The sequence below is a fragment of the Talpa occidentalis genome, unplaced genomic scaffold (genome assembly GCF_014898055.3).
Source record: "Talpa occidentalis isolate TD23 unplaced genomic scaffold, MPIMG_talOcc4v2.1 talOcc4.12, whole genome shotgun sequence".
Lineage (NCBI taxonomy): Eukaryota > Metazoa > Chordata > Mammalia > Eulipotyphla > Talpidae > Talpa > Talpa occidentalis.
Genome location: NW_023601212.1, coordinates 45,279,186 through 45,297,566, shown reverse-complemented (window position 1 = coordinate 45,297,566; position 18,381 = coordinate 45,279,186). Strand labels below are relative to the sequence as shown.

The window sequence follows — 18,381 nt, the reverse complement described above, 5'->3', positions numbered from 1 at the left end:
TGGATTTGTCTTTTCTGAACATTTCATATAAAGGGAAGGATAAAATACATGACCTTTGGGATCTGTTTCTGTTACTAAGCTTAATGTTTTTGAGGTACATCCATGTTGTAGCATGAGTCAAATTGGTGCTTCATTTCTTTTTTTATGACTGAATATTCCTGTGTATGGCTATGCCAAACTTTGTGCACTCATCAGTTGATGAACATTTGGGTTGTTTCCACACTCTCTGGCTATTGTGTACAGTATGGCTATGAACATGTATGTGAAAGATTTTATGTGGGCGTGTTTTTGGTTCTTTTGGGTAGATATTTAGGAGAGTTGATGCCATAGATGGTAACTCTATGTTTAACTCTTTGAAGAACTGCTCAGTTGCTTTCTAAAACAGGGCCACCAGGGCCTCCCCTGGTGGTGCAGTGGTTGAGCGCTGGGCTGCAAAGCTGCCCGCAGCCTCTGCAGTGCCGGTTGGATCTCCAGCCGCCGGCGAGGGTCCCACATGGCATGGCAGACCTCTCCTGCCGTGCCCTCTGTTCCCCTCAGCAGTGTGCTTTGTCAGTCTTCCTGTTCTGCTCCCCGCTCTGGCTCTGGTGAATTCTCTCACCCTCCCGTGCTTCTGACTGTACCTGGTGCTTGCATAAATAAATAAATAAATCTTTAAAAAAAATATTGTTAAAACAGGGCCACCGTTTTGTATTTCTACCAGTGGTGGGTAAGAGTTCTGATTTTTCTACATCATAGCCATATTTATCCAATTCCTCTTTAAATTGAACATTTCTAAGAGTGCTCTTTGTCTAATTGCTTCTTACATGTTTCTCTGATAATGCTCCCTTTCTAGTAATATCTGCCTCAGTTGTCGGAATCTTTTGCAAGGAAATAGCCTCAATATCCCCCTCGTTCCTGTTGCTGCAAAATTCCACACATAGCCCTACTCTTTAATCTCCCTTTGCTCAAAAATACCTTCTTCCCTTTCAGTATTGACCAGTTTAGGGTTCAATATATTTTTAAAAAAATGTCTGTATATACTTTTGTCAATTTCATATCACTCTTTCTGAATGAAGTTAATTTTTTTCTGATTCATTTTAGAGTGGGAATCTCAACTTAAATCCAAAGAGTCTACTCCTGTGCAGGATATTTTGGAGGAAAATTCATCCCATGATATGCAAATGGTAAGATTCACAGGAGATTATCCTTTGTTCATTCTCAGGAGAAGTAGAGGAACAGGGCCAGGGAGACATGTGGGCATTTCCTTAAGGGAATTCCCAGTATCTGAGGGCACCATCCTTAACTTGTGAATTTGAGCAAACCCTTCCTGTTACTCAAGACTTTCTTCTGAAAGATGGATTTGGAGCTGAAGGCGAATCCAGGCCTAACTCTGGGAAACCCCCACTTAATTCCCAGGTTCTACTCGCCAAGGATCACATACACTGCCTCTCTGTTGGTGGTGCTAACTCTTCAGCTAGACCTTCTGGGCCCTTCTGGGCATTGCTGAGTCTTGTTCCAATCACCGATGCCCCCAATGGGTGGCAACTCTGAAACCCCCCTCTCATGTGGGAATAAGTGCTGCGGGCCAGGGACAGACAGAGACCCTATGACTTTCCCTCTTAGTCAGCTAGACATGTAGATGCAGGGATACAGAGATCTGGGAACTGCTCCTAGAAGAGCACTAAAGGAGGCCAGGGAAGGGGTGCCTCCAGGCTCAGCCTCACTGCTACCTCAGAGCCCCTTACATTACCCTCCCCCCACAACACTTTAGCATCTGGGGGCTGCGGTTTTGCCTTTTTGTTCTCTGCTGGATCCACAGCATCTTCACTAGCAGTGCTCAGTAACCTGTGTTGAAAGAATAGGTTAAACTCCTAAAAACCCTTTTCTTCAAAAAGAGTGATTCATATCAAAATTATTCTGATGAAAATGTTTGTTTCAACGTGGTACCTATGGCATTTTCATTTGTGGAGGTGACTGAGCTATGACATGGAGCCACCAATACCAACCAAGACTTTTATGATTTTTAGTCATGTTTTGTACAATGATGTTTCAGGAAACAATGACCCACACATACAATTGCGGAGCCTACAGGCTATATCTTAGCCTAGGTGTGAAGTAGCCTATACCACCGAGGTGTGTGTAATTACACTCAAGATGTTTGCACAATGATGAAATTGCCTAAAAAGGCATTTTTCAGAACATTTTCCTATCATTAAGCATTGCAGGACTGTATATTTCTTAAGGAGAAAGGGCTCCCTATGCACACAGGACCACATGGGGAAACACCAGGGTCAGAGTGTCTAGGCTGGAGACTTCATTGGGATTTTTACAAGGTAAAAAGGTTGGGATTGGTGAGTTTGAGTAATTCTGGGGGACCTTTGGGGTCTAATTAAGGCTGTCCCTAGTTATCATCTGGCCTGGGTGATTGGCTTAGTGTGTGAGTTGGAATAGTGAACACCTCTGGATCTTGAGGTTAGGTAAACAGTTGTGATTGATGATGCCACACAGATGAATACAGAACCCAAGAAAATAGGGCAATGTTCATATTCAGAAGCAAGGACTTTCAGCCTTTCTGTAGTCAGACATCTTCTGGCCGCATAAAGGGATCAGTTGTGTCTCTACATTTTGGGTGTGATCAGTCCTTGAAGACCATTGGTCACTGGTGCTCACTGCAGGTTGGCGGTATCACCCACATGCCCTGACTTCTGGCAACCCTACCCCAAACTGAGGGTCTTTCAGGCTGAAAGCAGCCTCACTGCTGCTTCTGTCCTGCTCAACACCCTCCATGCCTTTCCCTAGGGGTCAGGGCTGGACCTGATGAGGCAGATCAGGACCTTGACAGGAGAGAGTAGGACATTGCCGGCTCCAGAGGACCAGTCATCTCTGCGGGAGGCACCTTGGTCTTCCAGATACGCAGTAAGCCTGGGAGGTGCTTTGCTGTGACGGCCCCAGTCATATTCAGGAACGCCTGGGGTTTGGGATTTCTGTAAACAGGAGCAGGGGTGGGGGTGGGGCGATATTTAGGGCCAACTATGAGGAACTGGAAACATGATAGAGGCCCAGGCTTAGCTCTCAGTAAGTGCTATTGAATTGGCCCTACCATTTCTTCTTTGAAGATGAATATTCTCAGGATGGTTTCAGATCCAGAGAAGTTCTGGGGGAGCGTTGGCACCTAGGGCCTTAGCCCTGCCTGTCTAGGTCTTGCCTTTCTTCCTCTAATCTTTCCACTCTCACACCTATCCTGGCCATGGCCAGGAATCCTAAAAGGAATGAGTGGGTCCTGTGACCTAAGGACTGGGTGTTGGGTTGGTGGCTGAGCTCTTGACTAAGGGCCTTCCTTTTTCATACTGATGTGGAGATATTGTCAGAGAGGAACACTCTAAGTCAAGCTCTGAGCCCTGCCCTGCCAGTCACCATCACCTGAGCCATAGCACTTAGCATATTTACTTCCCACCTACCACCAACTTCACAAACCTACCTCTGACTGCTCTCCTGTCCTTGCTGCCACCACCCTGCCAGAGCCTCTGATAGTTCTGGACCTGGAACTGCTCCTGATAGGTTTTTGCCCCACCCTGGACAGACCAGAAGCATATCTGAGAAATGCAAGTCAGATTAGATACCCTTTCTGCTGAGAAAAGGTTCAGATACTTTCCAGGAATAAGGTGTGTATCTGCCTCTATATCCTCTTTCCCCCCTTAACTTGTCCACCATTGACTGTCCCTGTTGGCTCAAAATTTCCTCCACTGCTGAAGGTGGTACACCTACCCCACCTGGACCCCCTCTCCACCAGGTCAACAGGGTGTGTCCCTCTTTTTATCAGTAAGTTCCCCCAAACAGGGCTAGTCATGCAAAATTTAGTAAGGGTGAATAGGCATTCCTGGACTATATGGCTCTACCTGTCCCTGTTACTCTGTCCAGGGCCTGAAGGTGGCTATGCAGATTCAGAGGGTAGCCATGCTGCAGCCTGCCCTGGGCCTCCTCGCCCCATGGATGACCGGGGGCTCCGGTGAGTGAGTGCTGGATGGACTCGGCAGCCAGGGGCCCCAGTGTCTTGTCTTGTCTCTGGGGACTTGCTTCTCTACCTTCCTGTCCTTTCACTTCAGGTAGTGCCCTGTACTGTAGAAGAGAATAGAAAAAGTCACCTCTCATTCTTCACAGAGTCAAAGGAAAAGACACTTCATGAGGATTGTGGGCTGGGATTATTATTTTGGTCTTAAATCTTTCTGTTTAGAAAAAGCAGGCCCCATCCATCTGTGGCAAAGGCTAGACCTCTATTTATGCAAGGTTATGTTCGTCACTGCACAATTATGTTGATATTGAAGATTGTAATTGAATTTACTCTAAATGGGGTGTGTGTGTGTGTGTGTGTGTGTTTAAATTTTATTGAAGTAACGTTGGTTTAAAATACTATATGTGATTCAGAGTCTAGGGTCACATCTCTTCAGACATATGTCACCACACCTGGGCACCCATATTTCTCCACTATAGTCCCTTTAACCACCACCACCCCACCCCCAGTAACCTTAATTCTACAGCTAGATTTCTAGGGCCTGTTATTAGTTTGGATTTGACTGACTCTTTATTCTTTTTTTTTTTTTTTTTAAGATTTGTTTATTTATTTATACAAGCACTGGGTATAGTCAGAAGTGCGGGAGGGTGAGAGAATTCACCAGAGCCAGAGCGGGGAGCAGAGCAGGCAGAGTGACGAAATACACTGCTGAGGGGAGCAGCGGGCGCAGCAGGAGAGGTCTGTCATGCCATGTGGGACCCTCACTGGTGGCCGGGGATTGAACTGGCGCTGCAGAGGCTGCGGGCAGCTTTGCAGCCCTGTGCTCAACCGCTGTGCCACCAAGGGAGGCCCTGACTCTTTATTCTTAACAGCATCATCCGGTCTTGTGTTTGGAATCTGTATTATATCATTGGCAGGAAGGAATTCTTAACTGTGGCTTATATGTTGCTCTTCTGTATATTTTTGGTAAGCCTTCTGGGCCAGGCTCTATCTTGAAGTGCTCTTGTAATATGTGAATGCTCTGTGCTCTTGAAGTACTCTTGAAGTATTCAAGTACTTGGTTCTTAAAGTACTGGAATACTCTGTTCTTGAAGTACTCTTGCTTTTAAAATGCTTTTGAAGCATGGGAATACTCTATGTACTAGGCTGTCATCTTGTGCTGCAGTGGGCACTGGGAAACAATCACAAACAAAACTCTGACTCACTCCCTTGTGGAGCTCACAGTTTGGGCAGTCAGATTTTAAATGGAGAGCAGAATGTAATAGAAGCATATAACATGAGGATTTTATCTTGGAGGGTAGAGAGGAACTCTGGGAACTTTAAGCTTAGATTGAGGGTTTTTGTTCACAGCATTGCTAGCACTGGGGCCAGATCATTCTCTGTGGGGGACCACCCTGTGTGTTACAGGTTGTTAAGAACCTCCCTGGCCTCTACCTACTAGATTCCAGGAGCATCCCATCCCTTAGTCCCTGTATCAGTTTGCAAGGGGTTCAGTAACACAGTACCACAGACTGGGCAGCTTGAACAGCAAAAGTTGTTTTCCTCACAGTTTTGGAGGCCAGAAGTCTAAAATCAGGGTGTTAGCTGAGTTGGCTTTTTCTGAGGGCTATGATAGGCCTCTTTTCTGTAGCTTGTAAGGGCTATGTTTTATCTGTGTCTTCACATTGTTCTCTCTCTGTATGTATCTATCCAAATTTCCTTTTATTCTAGGGACACCAGTTACATTGGATTTAGGGTCCACCTTACTGACTTCATTTTAATTTAATGACTACTTTAAAGAGCTCATGTCCAAATACAGTTATATTCAAGATGCTGGGGGTTAAGCCTTTAACTTACAAAATTTTGTAAGGACATAATTTGGCCCATAACACCTCCACTGCAAGTCATGACTATCGGAAATGTCACTAGTTACTAGGACTAGGTCATGTCTATCTGAAGTTCTTATGTTGAAGCTCTAATCTTCTTCATCACGGTACTGAAGACTTGGCCTTTAAGGAGGTAATTCAGATTAAGTGAAGTCATAAGCATAGAGCCCTGATCCCATCAAATTGTCCTTGTAAGAAGTCATACTGGAACTTTCTTTCTCTTTGCCATGTGAAGACACAGTAAGAAGGTGGCTGTTTACAGGCCAGAAAAAAGAGACTTCACCAGGAGCCAACCATGCTGGCACTTCCAGCCTCCAGAACAATGAGAAAATAAATTTTTTTTTGTTCAAGCTGCCCAGCCTCTGGTATTTTGTTGTCACAGCCCAAACCTACCATGATAGCAGGAATTGCTACACATCCCCTGGGGACCAAGTGCTGGTTTAGACCATAATAATCACTGTATTTTTTAGCTTAGCCAGATGTTGGGCTGTTTGGAGAAGGTTTGGGGAGAGGATTTCAGGCCTGGGACTGACATCTGTAGAATCCCTGGGGGTGGAAGTGGGCAGAGAGCATTTGTGTCCAGGGGGCCCAGAAGGCTCTGGTACAGGAGCACTGGGAAGTGGAGAGTGTTAGCTGACCAGAGAGAGCGTGGGTCCGGATCACTGGTGCTTATAAAAAGCCCCATCTGCAGCCTAGACTGGTGGAAGCCAGTGCTGCACTTAGGCAGGTGCTGGCCACACCTGTGGTTTTAACAGAAGCCTCCGGCACTTGGGCAGAGGATGGGCCTCAGGGAGGACATGAGTGGTGAATAGAACAGTTAGTAATAGGTGGTGGTAGCTTAGACTTGGGGTGATATGGAGTCCTAGGGGGCCCCTAGGACTACTGCTAGGTTTGGTGACTCGATAGGAGGCCTCATGGGACGTACAGCTGATTTCATTGTAGGTCTCGGGCTATTGATACAGTGCTACTGGCTGGAAGTACGTGGGGATACTCCTGGGCTCCAGTTAGTTTCCAACAGGCATTTCTACTTTATTTTTTTATTTATTTTTTATTTTTATTTTTATTTTTTTTTTTAATTTTTTTTCTTTTATAGAGGCATGTTTTATTTATTTATTTATTTGTTTGTTCGTTTGTTTTGTTTGTACATGCACTGGGTACAGTCAGAAGCGCGGGAGGGTGAGAGAATTCACCAGAGCCAGAGCGGGGAGCAGAGCAGGCAGAAGGACCGAAGTACACTGCTGAGGGGAGCAGCGGGCGGCAGGAGAGGTCTGCACGCCATGTGGGACCCTCCTCCGGTGGCCGGGGAGCAGCCGGGAATCGAACCGGCGCCGCAGAGGCAGCGGGCAGCCTCGCAACCCAGCGCTCAACCGCTGCGCCACCAGGGAGGCCCAGGCATTTCTACTTTAATGCCCATATTGTAACTAGTCCAGCCCTTGGGGTTTTATTAATGATTGCAAGATGCATCTGGAAACTTTGAAAAAGTATAGGTTTATTACATAAAAAATTGAAAATTACATAGCACACTTGAGCCACTCTGAGGTGGTGCTTGTGAGCCGTTAGTGGATTCTGAGACCTGGGACGCTGATTGCAAAGGACCCACCAGACGGGGGACTGCTGTCAGGTACAAGCAGTGATTCTCTATTTTTCACAGCATGGTTATGTGGGAATTGTGAACAAGGACATCCGCGTTTTATCATAAGTCAGAGAAAGCCAAAACAACCTTGCCTCTCATGCCATGTACGTGAGCTCATATACACCATGTATGTGAGCCATTAGGCTTATTGGACATGCCTGTCCTTGTGAGCCTCTGTTGTTAAGTTACGACCAAGGAGACTTCCAAGGATGAAGCAAGTTCAGGCGTTCCTCCCATGCGGTTTTCCGCCCTGGCACACGCAAGTTTTCTCAGTGTTTTCGGTCAGCCCTTTCCCTTGCCGTCCTCAGGACACCTCTCGATCATCCTATGCAACAGTGCTGAGATTAGGGAGTGTGACTATATAGGCCCAGGATCTTACTTTTATTGGGGTGGAGTATTTTGGGGGGATTGGTCCAGGGTTTCCCTGGCTTATTATTTATTGGTGAATTTGAAACAAAAGCATGGATTTAAAGTGTGGGAAGAGAGACAGAAGGAAAAAGAGAAGCCAGTCTCAATGGACCAGTTACCTAAATCACCTAGGACCTATTAAACAAAGGAGGCTGCTGGCTCTATCCAGTGGTGTGACGGGCTGTGTATTTGTTCAAGCTAGCCTTCTTTGACTTGGATATCCAGTCTCAAAGCTTAGGCTTGCAATGCAAGTGCCAGTTAGAGTTTACAGTACAAAGATTATTATCCTTTAATAAAGAGATTCAAAGCATTCTGGAGATCTCTCCCAGGGGAGTCACACAAGATATACTTAATTCCCTGGACATCATGTGTGAAGTGTTGTCTGTCAGGGGTTCATTAAAGACTCAGTGCCTTGGTTTTTCATTGAGATAAATTAACTGTGTCTAGCCTTCTGGAAGGAAAATGGCTCAGTATAAACCATGTTGTACAGTTTAAATGGAGTGGTGGGAGCCCTTCTGAAATCCAGGTCTCCCAGATGCTAGACAAGGGCCAGTTTTGCCAGCAGCCTTGCTTAGGAGAACAGTCAGGTATGCTGTATGAGCTCCTGTCTGTATAGCATGAAGCGTGGAACAATGTAAGACTTATGTTGGAGGTCGAGTTGAGGTAATTTTGTGAGTCACGTATGCGTCATTTACCTGATGATTCAGATCATTTATGTGCCCAGTGTGGTGGTGGAGACAGGGTTGTGAAAAGAAAGGAAACCAGGTTTGTTCTTTAGAAGCTTCTACCCAGGGAAGATGACAGAAAAGAAACATCTAAGGAAGCAAATATCTGGTAATGAATATGTAAAGGCTGTGAAGAAGGCGGGAGGGTCTTATTAGAAAAAGGGAGGATATTGGGGAGGTGACCTCAGGAAGGGGCACTCTGGGGACCTGACATTTAAGTAGGTCCAGAAAGGAAAGGTGTCATGTAGTGGGGATGGGGTAGGAGGAAGAGAGTGGACTGGCACAAGCAGGGGAAGGTGGGAACTCTATATAGAGGTGCCATCACTATTTAAAAAAATAAATTGTTGGTGTCAGAGAGGGTTGAGATTTCTTATCTGAGGCAGGGATGTCACTTCCTAAGATCAGGGACTCGAGAACAGGTGTTGAGAAGATAGGCATGATAGAACAGAAATTTATATATCATAATTCGGGAGGTCAGAATTCCAAATTCAAGGCATCAGCAAGGTCACACTTGCAGTGAAACCTGTGGCACAGGATCCTTCCTTGCCTCCTTCAGCTTCTGGTTGTTGCTCTCAATCCTTGGTGTTTCCTGACTTGCAGACATACTACTCCAGTTTTGGCTTTGTCTGTGGCCTTCTCCCCTTTCGTGTGTGTTTTCTTCTTAGAAGGACATCCTCCTGTTGCATTCAGAGCTCACTGTACTATACCTTCATCTTAATTAGCTATATCTGCAGAATGCTATTCCAAATAAGGTCCCATTCTGAGGTAGTGGGGGGTTAAGACTTCAACACATCTTTTTTGGGGGATACAATTCAAGCCGTGACACACCACCGTTCTCTACCTCCTATGTTCTCTACCTCCTGGTAATCACTCTTTATTCCATTCACCACCTCCTGCTTACATCCCATCACCATCATCTGAGGACCAGTACTGTGGATGCCAGTGACCTCCATCTTTGGTGGGAATCCATTGTTCATTTATTCAGTCACTCCATCCTGAAACTCACCCTACTGGGCTTGCTGACCATACCCTGGGTTCCTTCTTGGTCTCTTGTATAGGGTCCCCTTCCATCTCGCCTCTGCTGTGCCCAATGCATGGACATTTCTTCTCATATTTCTCAGTATGCTGTGCTTTAATGGGCAACCTAGTTGTTTCTGGGTGTCAATTCCCAACTTAACCTGACAAGGCCCAGGTCTCCAGGATGGCTGTCACATCTGAGCTCCAGACCCATATATCCAACCATTATCTCCAATATTTTTTCAGTTATCTGGGGAATATGAATGAAACGTATCCAAAATTAGCTAGAGGGCAGGACAATCTCAGTAAGCAAGACAGAGCCTTGAGTCACAGAGGATTATTCTTAGGCCTTAAACTTTCTCTGGGTTTTGAACTTTCTTGGGATCTATTACTTCTTTGGGAGAAAAAGAGGAAAAGGCCAGGTGAAGACATGGGTGTGCAGGGGAGAAGATGGTCATGTGACAGTGGGGGCAGTGATTGGAGGGATGCAGCTACAAGCCAAGGAACACCAAGGGTCTACCATGTTGACCTCAAATGAAGAACAACCAGTTATTTTACCACAAAATGGAAACAACAAAAAGGCAGTTTGGAAATTGTGTACTCATGGTGAAGTATGCACTTCGCTGCAACCCAAAACTAGCATCCCCTTATATAGCTTTTGGAAGGACTGCTGCTGAGCAAAGTGGAATCTCCTTTATCCTTCCACTGGGATGGGGAAGCAGCCTCACTTCCTGTGAGAGGCAAGGCATCCTGGATGCTGTAGTTTACTGATTGCACATTTGTGGGAACTCTTCTCTCCTCTGACCTCTAAGGTTTCTGTGCATAATTTTTACAGTGGCCACCACCAGAAGCGAGAAAGAGGTAAGGAAGTATTCTGCCCACTGGGGCATGGTCAGCATAGCCACTCAGTTTGTGCTACATTTCTCACAGTTGCAGGAATCCAATATGTGGGGTCAGGGATATGACATCCCTGAGGATATGGTCCCCATGGAAAGAGAGGTAGGAGTGTGGAGAGAGGAGGGCTGGTTGGGGTGTCATTGCCTCATCTGTAATGAACCAGACTGAGGATACTTGGTGTGATGGGGAGGTGTTACTGATTTGAAAGCAGGAAGGGCAGGACACTTCCCTCACAGGCAAGCTCATAGGGTGGTAGTGGTTTCCTTTTCCTCTATGTGGTAAGACCTAGGGGATACTGCTCTGTAGACTAGAGCAGAGGACAGGGCTCAGCAAGGAGGAAAAGCTGACCCACTATTCAATCAACTATGTGTGTGTCTGTGCATGTGCTGCAGAAACTAGTCTCCGGGTGGACTGATACTGGTTCAAAAGGTTTGAAATGGCAAACATGCATATGTGTGTGAATGTGTGTGCTCTCTTATCTCTGTGTATGTGTACGAGCATGTGTTTTGTGTGTCTGTAGGCATGTTTGTGAGTTTGTACACATGTATACCTGTATGTAAGTGTGCCTATGCACCTAAGTGTATGTACGTATCTGTGTACATGTGTGTCCCATGGGTGTGTACGTGTGTGTACTTACAGTTCCTCACAATCAAGGTGGGTTGCCTTGGCCCTTTGTGCTCACTGGGTCTCTTGACTTCCCTTTCCTCCAGCTCTGCCTGCTCAGGACCCTGCCTGGCTCCAGCAGGAGAGCACAGAGGAAGCAACTGTGGCTCCTGGGGTGCTGACCACCTTTCCACAGGTAAGAAGTCTGTCTTGCTCTTTCTTGTTTTGCCCAATTCCCATGTCCTGGAGCTTCTCCAATCCATGAGGCTGGTCTCCAGGCACTGGGCCTAAAAGTGGGAAGGCAGTGATTCTCTCCCTCATTCAGACCTTCCCTGGGTTAGCCAGTGCTGACTTCTGCTGGACTTCAGAAGGGAAAACAGAGTAAGGATGTGATCTGTCTTTATCCCACAGTCTTCGAGGTCTTCTGGAGCAAACAGTTGTTATTTACCAAATATTTCTCTCTTGCCTATGACATGTTCAGCTGGAGCTAGAGGGAAATAAAACTGCCTGAGCTTTCTGACTGCTTATCAGTAGCTAAGTTCCACCATGAAGTCAAGGTCTTTTGATGCTATAACTCTGGGTGCTGTAACTCAGGGAGGGAATACTGGGCAGAGAGGAGTTCTAATTTCATGGCCCGAGAGACCTCAGAACCTCATCCAAAAACCATTTGCATGGGATCTCCCTTCACCGGCCTTGCTAGTCCTCTGCCACCCTCTCAAATTTTGGTGGGGTGGCCCCTGGTTGATCTGGTATAGGTGTGCATTTTAGGAAGCTATCACTTTTGCGGATGTGGCTGTGTTGTTCACCCCGGAAGAATGGATGTTTCTAGACTCTACCCAGAGAATCCTGTACAGAGATGTGATGCTGGAGAACTATAGGAACCTGGCCTTTGTGGGTAAGCTGGCCTTGTTGCTTCATCCACACACTATGGGTTCCCAGACTGTTTTGGTTTGGGAATTTGAGAGCAGAAAAGACAGACAAGTGCTACTCTCATGTGCTCACAGTTTAGCGAATTTCCCATGAAAATGGAGACCCCTTCTGCTGCCCTTTGTTTCTCCATAGTTCATAGCTTCTGGGTTTCTTAATATGTCACTGACATATTAAGGTTTTGGCACCAGAGAGTTTACTGTCCTCTATCTATTGACCAGTGCAGGAGCTTGTACTTTGCTTCCTTAGTAAAAGAGCTTTACTGTGCTCATCTTAGTTCAAATATGCTCATTTTGCTACTCCCATCTCCAGCAACCACAAAGACTTCAGAAAACCATCCCTGGGTTTATGGCAGGTGCAGTCTGCCCATACCATGCATCTTTTCCCACAAGCAGGAAATCAACTATGCAAACCCAGTATGCTTTCCCATTTGGATGAAAGAGAAGAGCTATGTAGCACTAAAAGAGGAATCTTCCCAGAAACCTGGCTAGGTGAGCATCAGACAGGTCAGGTGAGCACCAGGTAAGGTGTGTGTTAGATTTGACAATTTTCAACAAAGGAAACCTTTTAAATATGTTTGAATAGAAGACTGGTTGAGTGTCCTTCTTTTCTTTTTCCTTTACCTTTTTATCTCTAATACTTTATTCTGATTTCCTAGAAAGATGTTTTACTTCCTCTTCACATTTAGTATTTCCACATGTATATTTAATCTAGTTCCTCCCCATCAGGTTCTTGCTCATAATTTCTTTTGATAACAGTCCCAGTACCTCATAGAATTTTCTTAGTAAGTCATCTATCATTCCTATCCCTTGTTCCTGTAATTATAAACCTCCTTACATAGCCAGATGCCTTAAAATTTTCCTCTACTCTTTGATACATTCCTTCTCTTCAAAATTCCTTCCTATATTTTAGAATTAGTATTAAAAAATTCTACACATACCCTGCTTACTTTTTGGGTTACCTCTATTCCACAGTTTTCTCTTCCTGCTCACTTAATCCCTACTCCCAATTCATTTCAGAACCTCAACTACAACCCCAAGAATCATTTTCTCACCAAGATATTTTTGTGGAGCTTCCATCCATTGACATGAAAAGGGTAAGATTCACAAGGGACTTTTCCTGTTTATAGAGGAGAAGTCTGGGGTTGTTATTGGTTAGAAAACTAGCACAAGAGCTTAGAGAGACTCAAGAGAAAGCAGTTTTTTGGGAGAGAGTCCATGAATTTCATTAATTGGGAGCAGCTCTAAACATAGGTCAGACTTGTATTCACAGAATTCCCACAAATAACTATTTTCATAAATGTGACATAGGTAGAGAGCATTTAAAACTTAATTTAGCACTAAGCAATTCAGAAAATATTTGCATTTAATTGGCCTCGTGAAGATAATAATAAGGTACTCTTCATGGTAGAGCATCCACTTGTGAGAACTCAGGGTAGAAATATTGCAGATGCACTAAAATGGTAAAAGCTTTAGATATAGAAATGTCTTTCTCTGATACATAATTCACTCGGGGAAGAATATCTATGAATGTAAATAAAATCTTTGATCTTCCCCCCCTCCCCCCAATTGACAGGAACAACCTCAGACTGGAGAAAAACCCTATAAATACAATGAAGATGGGAAACATTTTAATAGTATCAAACCACTTTTTCAGTATCAGAGAGTTCACACTGGAGGGGACTCCTATGAATGCCAAAAGAGTAGAAAGTCCTTCTTTCAATCCACTCACTTAATCATACCTGAGAAAATTTGTAGCAGAAACAAAACTTATGCATGTAACAAATGTGAAAAGTCTTTCAGATACAACTCTGACCTCATCAGGCATGAAAAAACCCATACTGCAGAGAAATGCTTTGAATGTCAAGAATGTAGGCAAGCTTTCAAGTATTCCTCGAACTTGCGGCGGCACATGAAAACACACACTGGAGAGAAACCTTTTGAATGTAGTCAGTGTGGGAAAACTTTCACGAGGAACTTTAATCTTATTTTGCACCAGAGAAACCACACAGGAGAGAAGCCCTATGAATGTAAGGACTGTGGGAAAGCATTTAATCAGCCATCTTCTCTGAGGAGCCATGTGAGAACTCACACTGGAGAGAAGCCCTTTGGTTGCAGTCTTTGTGGGAAAGCCTTCAGAGAACACTCATCGCTAAAAACACATATGCGAACTCACACTAGAGAGAAACCTTATGAATGCAGTCATTGTGGGAAGCCCTTCCGCACAAGCACACATCTGAACGTACACAAGAGGGTTCATACCGGTGAGAAGCTTTATGAGTGTGTGACTTGTGGTCAGGTTTTGAGCCGTCTGTCAACCCTCAAGAGTCACATGCGTACTCACACTGGAGAGAAGCCCTACCCATGTCAGGAATGTGGACGAGCCTTTAGTGAGCCCTCATCACTTAGGAAACATGCAAGAACTCACACAGGCAAGAAGCCCTATGCCTGTCAGGAATGTGGACGAGCCTTTGGTCAGTCCTCACACCTTATTGTACATGTGAGAACCCACAGTGCAGGGAAACCATATGAATGTAATCAGTGTGAGAAAGCCTTCAGGCACAGTTCTTCACTCACCGTGCATAAAAGGATTCATGCCAGGAGAGAAAATGTTCAGAATGATGGCTTGCCTTTATCAGTGTCTCATCCATATAATAAGTCTTTTGTTAATTAACTTCTAGTTTATATAATTATTTGGGGCTCTTGTCATTTTTTATAATTGTTTGACTTCATGACATGTTTGGATATTTAATATTTTCATTTTGGCTTAATTCTAAATATTGTCTTAATTTCCCTCATCACTAATTCTTTGATGCATGAATTATTTGAAATTAGATTTTAAATAACAATACATAGCTATATTTTTATAGAGAAATAATTAACTATATTGCAATTTATAGACTTTACATATACATTTGGGTGAATTTGACTGATGTATACTTATATGTAACTAACGCCCTATTCATGATACAAAATGTCTATCATTCTGGAAAGTTGCTCCATGTGTATGGGTGTTTTAGTTGTCTTTCTGTTGTTGCTTTTTAATACAATTGCATTTTCAACAGAGCATATGGTCTTTATGTTATTGCGTCTTAGGTATTTGTTGAGATTTGCTTTTAGGTCTAGTGTGGCATGTCCTGCTATTTACCAAAATCATCCCTTCTCCTTACAAAAGAACCCAAATTTTCTGTTCCTATTGGGAAGGTACACCATTAAGTAACCTCCATTTCCAGCTCTTCTCGCAGTTAAGGAAGACCAGATCCCCCAGTTCTGTCAGTGTATGAGAAGTCATCAGGATGTCAGTGTAGGGACCCAGGGAAGATGTGGCATAGGTACATTTAACCAGCTTGCTCCATTTCTTGCTTTTTGTACAGGAAGGCAGTGTCCAGAACTGAAAAGAGTATGGCCAGAAATGAAACCATCCTGGCCCCCAGTTGGTATCTGTGTGATCTCTGTGTGGCAGTACCAACTCTGGGCTGTTTACTTGGGCATCTTGTTATATGGAAAATATTTATTTCTTTTTTTTTAATTTTTTAATTTAAATTTTTTTTTATATTCCCCATACAATTACAACCCCCTTAATATATATTTCTTCATGGTTTTTTTTTTTTTTTTTTTTGATTGGGAGAGTAGAGATGTGTTTGTTATGTCTAAGAGTAATCTCTTAACTGATATTTTTAGTATATGGTCAGTTTTATAAATGTTTCATATGTGGCTGAAATGATTGTATTCTACATATGTCTACTAGACTGAGCATCTTGTGTTTAAAAATCTCTGCATTTATAAATTTTGGTCTCTTAAGTCAGTTCAAGATGCTATAAACTGGATGGCTATAAACAGAAATTTATTTCTCACAGTTCTGGAGGCAGGGAAATTCAAGATCAAGGTGAACAGATTTGATTTTTGGTGAGGGCCCATTTCATGTTTATAGATGGCCATCTTCTTGTGTCTCGCACATGGCAGAAAGAGCAAGAGAGCTCTCTAGGGTCCCTAAGGACACTAATGCCGTTCATGAGACTCCATCCTCATGACTGAATCACCTCCCAAAAGGCCCCATCTCCTAATACTATCACCTTGGGGTTAGTGAATGTGATTCCCCAGCATATGAATTTTGGAGGACACACATTTAGCCCATAGCAATCTCTAATCTGTCATTTGTTAGAGAGCTCTGTTAAATTCTCCTCCCAGGATAATGTATTACTGAATAAACCTTGTAATTCTGTCAATTTTTAAATTTGTCTTGAATTAAATGTAATTTATTATTTTTAAAAGATTTATTAATTTATGCATACAAGATTGGGGTACAGGCCGGAAGTGTGTGTGGGGGGGGCGGTGAGAGGATTCACCAGAGAGAGACAGAGTGGGGAACAGAGCAGGCAGATTGACTGAAATACACTGTTGAGGGGAGCAGTGGGCGAGTTAGGAGAGGTCTGCTGTGCTATGTGGGTAGCTCCCTGGCTGGGGATCGAATTCATGCTGCAGTGGCTGTGGATAGCTTCATAGGTTGCATCTTAACCCCTTGCGGCACCAGGGAGGCCCTAAATGCAATTTATTTTGAATTAAATGTAAAGATTTTTTTTTTATATTTTATAAGTTTCCAGCAAATTGTTTCTTTATTCTTATAAAGTGACCATGCTTCTCTCTAGTGATACTCAGCCATTCATCATTGTAATACCAAGTAATAATGTAGAGCTTACTACTAATAGATAGTAGCTACTCTAAGCTTTGACTCTTTTATGTTATTTAGTCCTCACAGTGACACCTTGGGTTAGGTAGTGTTATTATCATTAACTCACAGATGAGGAAACAGGTCTGCACTCTGAGATGACTTAAATAAGGGAACATAGGTGGTATGTGATGCAGTCTGTCTCCAAAAGCCATGCTTGCTTCATTGTACCTCACTCTATTTATATTTGTTCTTGAAGAGTTCTTTTTAATGTGTTTATTTTATTTTTTTAGATTTTAAAAGGACAGCTTATTAGGAAAAAGAGAAAGGAAAAAAGATACCTGCATAGTCACAGGCAGGCAAGTAGGAGAGCTGCTTTTTTAATGTGTTTTAAAATACTTTTAACTGAGCAATAACTTATACAAAAGTTTATAATCTTAGTTCACACGATGAATTTTATATATGTTTGCACCACCCACATCAAGATATAAATTATTTTATCTCCCCAGAAAGTCCCTTTGAGGTCCAGCCCAGTCAAACCCTGTCCCTAGTGGTAATCTATTCTGACTTACCTCACAATGGTTTTGTTCTTCCTGTTCATAGAAATGGAACCTCACAGTATTCCCTTTTCTGTTTGTTTCCCCTCCCCACTTAATATAGTGCCTATGAAATTTATCTGTGCCACATCATTTTTTTTATTGCTGTAATATTTCACTGTCTGAATATACCACAATTAAAAATTCCATTTTGTTGGTGGATAGTTGGTTTCTTTCCAAGTTTTGCTGTTATGAATTAAACTGTGAACAACAGTTTGTACAACAAACTTGTACAAGTTTGTTGTGGACATAAATATGCTCATTTTTATGAAGTATGAACCTAAGAGGGGAATTGCTGGATTAGGGAGTCATATCTTTAGCTTCACTAAAACAACTTATATTTCCACTGTCAATGAATGAATTTCATTTGTTTCACATTCTTCACTATGCATGCTACTGTCAATTTTATTTTAGGTCTGTTAGTGGGCATATAAATATGCTTTATTTTATTTTATTTTTTTAAAGATTATTTAGTTATTTATTTTATAAAGATTTATTTATTTATACAAGCACTGGGTACAGTCAGAAACGAGGGAGGGTGAGATAATTCACCAGAGCCAGAGCGGGGAGCAGAGCAGGCAGAAGGACCGAGGTACACTGCTGAGGGGAGCAGCGGGCGACAGGAGAGGTCTGTGCGCCATGTGGGACCCTTCTCCGGTGGCTGGGAGCAGCTGGGGATTGAACCGGCGCTGCAGAGGCTGCGGGCAGCTTAGCAACCCAGCGCTCAACCGCTGTGCCACCGGGGAGGCCCTTAATTTGCTTTATTTATAAAGCACATTATTGTGCTTTATTTTTATTTTTTAGTTCTTGTACCTTCATTTGCATTTTTGGTGAATAATGATGATGGTGTAGATGGTTGCCTACAATAATTTCTTCCATCCCTTAATATATATGTATCTTTTCATTGCGCCTTTCTGCTCCTCCTATCAAAAGTTGGGGTTTATTTCTTTCCCCCTTTGAGGATTATCTCTATCACTTGACTTTGGCCAATGGAGTGTTACCAAACATGACATATGAGAGGCTTGAAAAACTTGTTGGGGTTTTCCCTTTTTTATGT

At 43.4% G+C, this 18,381-nt stretch overlaps 1 protein-coding gene across 3 annotated transcripts in view; it reads left to right on the top strand.

Annotated features, from left to right (window-relative positions):
• The window catches only part of ZNF333 (zinc finger protein 333), a 34,169-nt gene extending 17,889 nt beyond the window's left edge, over positions 1-16,280 (top strand). For 2 of the 3 annotated variants that reach the window (XM_037506064.2, XM_054693335.1), the window contains exons 5-12: positions 1,081-1,163; positions 2,779-2,895; positions 3,898-3,985; positions 11,244-11,332; positions 11,905-12,031; positions 12,456-12,554; positions 13,083-13,159; positions 13,639-16,280. In XM_037506064.2, the coding sequence (XP_037361961.1) occupies positions 1,081-1,163; positions 2,779-2,895; positions 3,898-3,985; positions 11,244-11,332; positions 11,905-12,031; positions 12,456-12,554; positions 13,083-13,159; positions 13,639-14,736 (1,778 nt within the window). In that variant the 3' untranslated portion in view covers positions 14,737-16,280. The remainder of the gene's footprint in view (positions 1-1,080; positions 1,164-2,778; positions 2,896-3,897; positions 3,986-11,243; positions 11,333-11,904; positions 12,032-12,455; positions 12,555-13,082; positions 13,160-13,638) is intronic. The other variant, XM_054693336.1, reaches the window with a different exon arrangement.
• Positions 16,281-18,381: the final 2,101 nt, after the last annotated feature.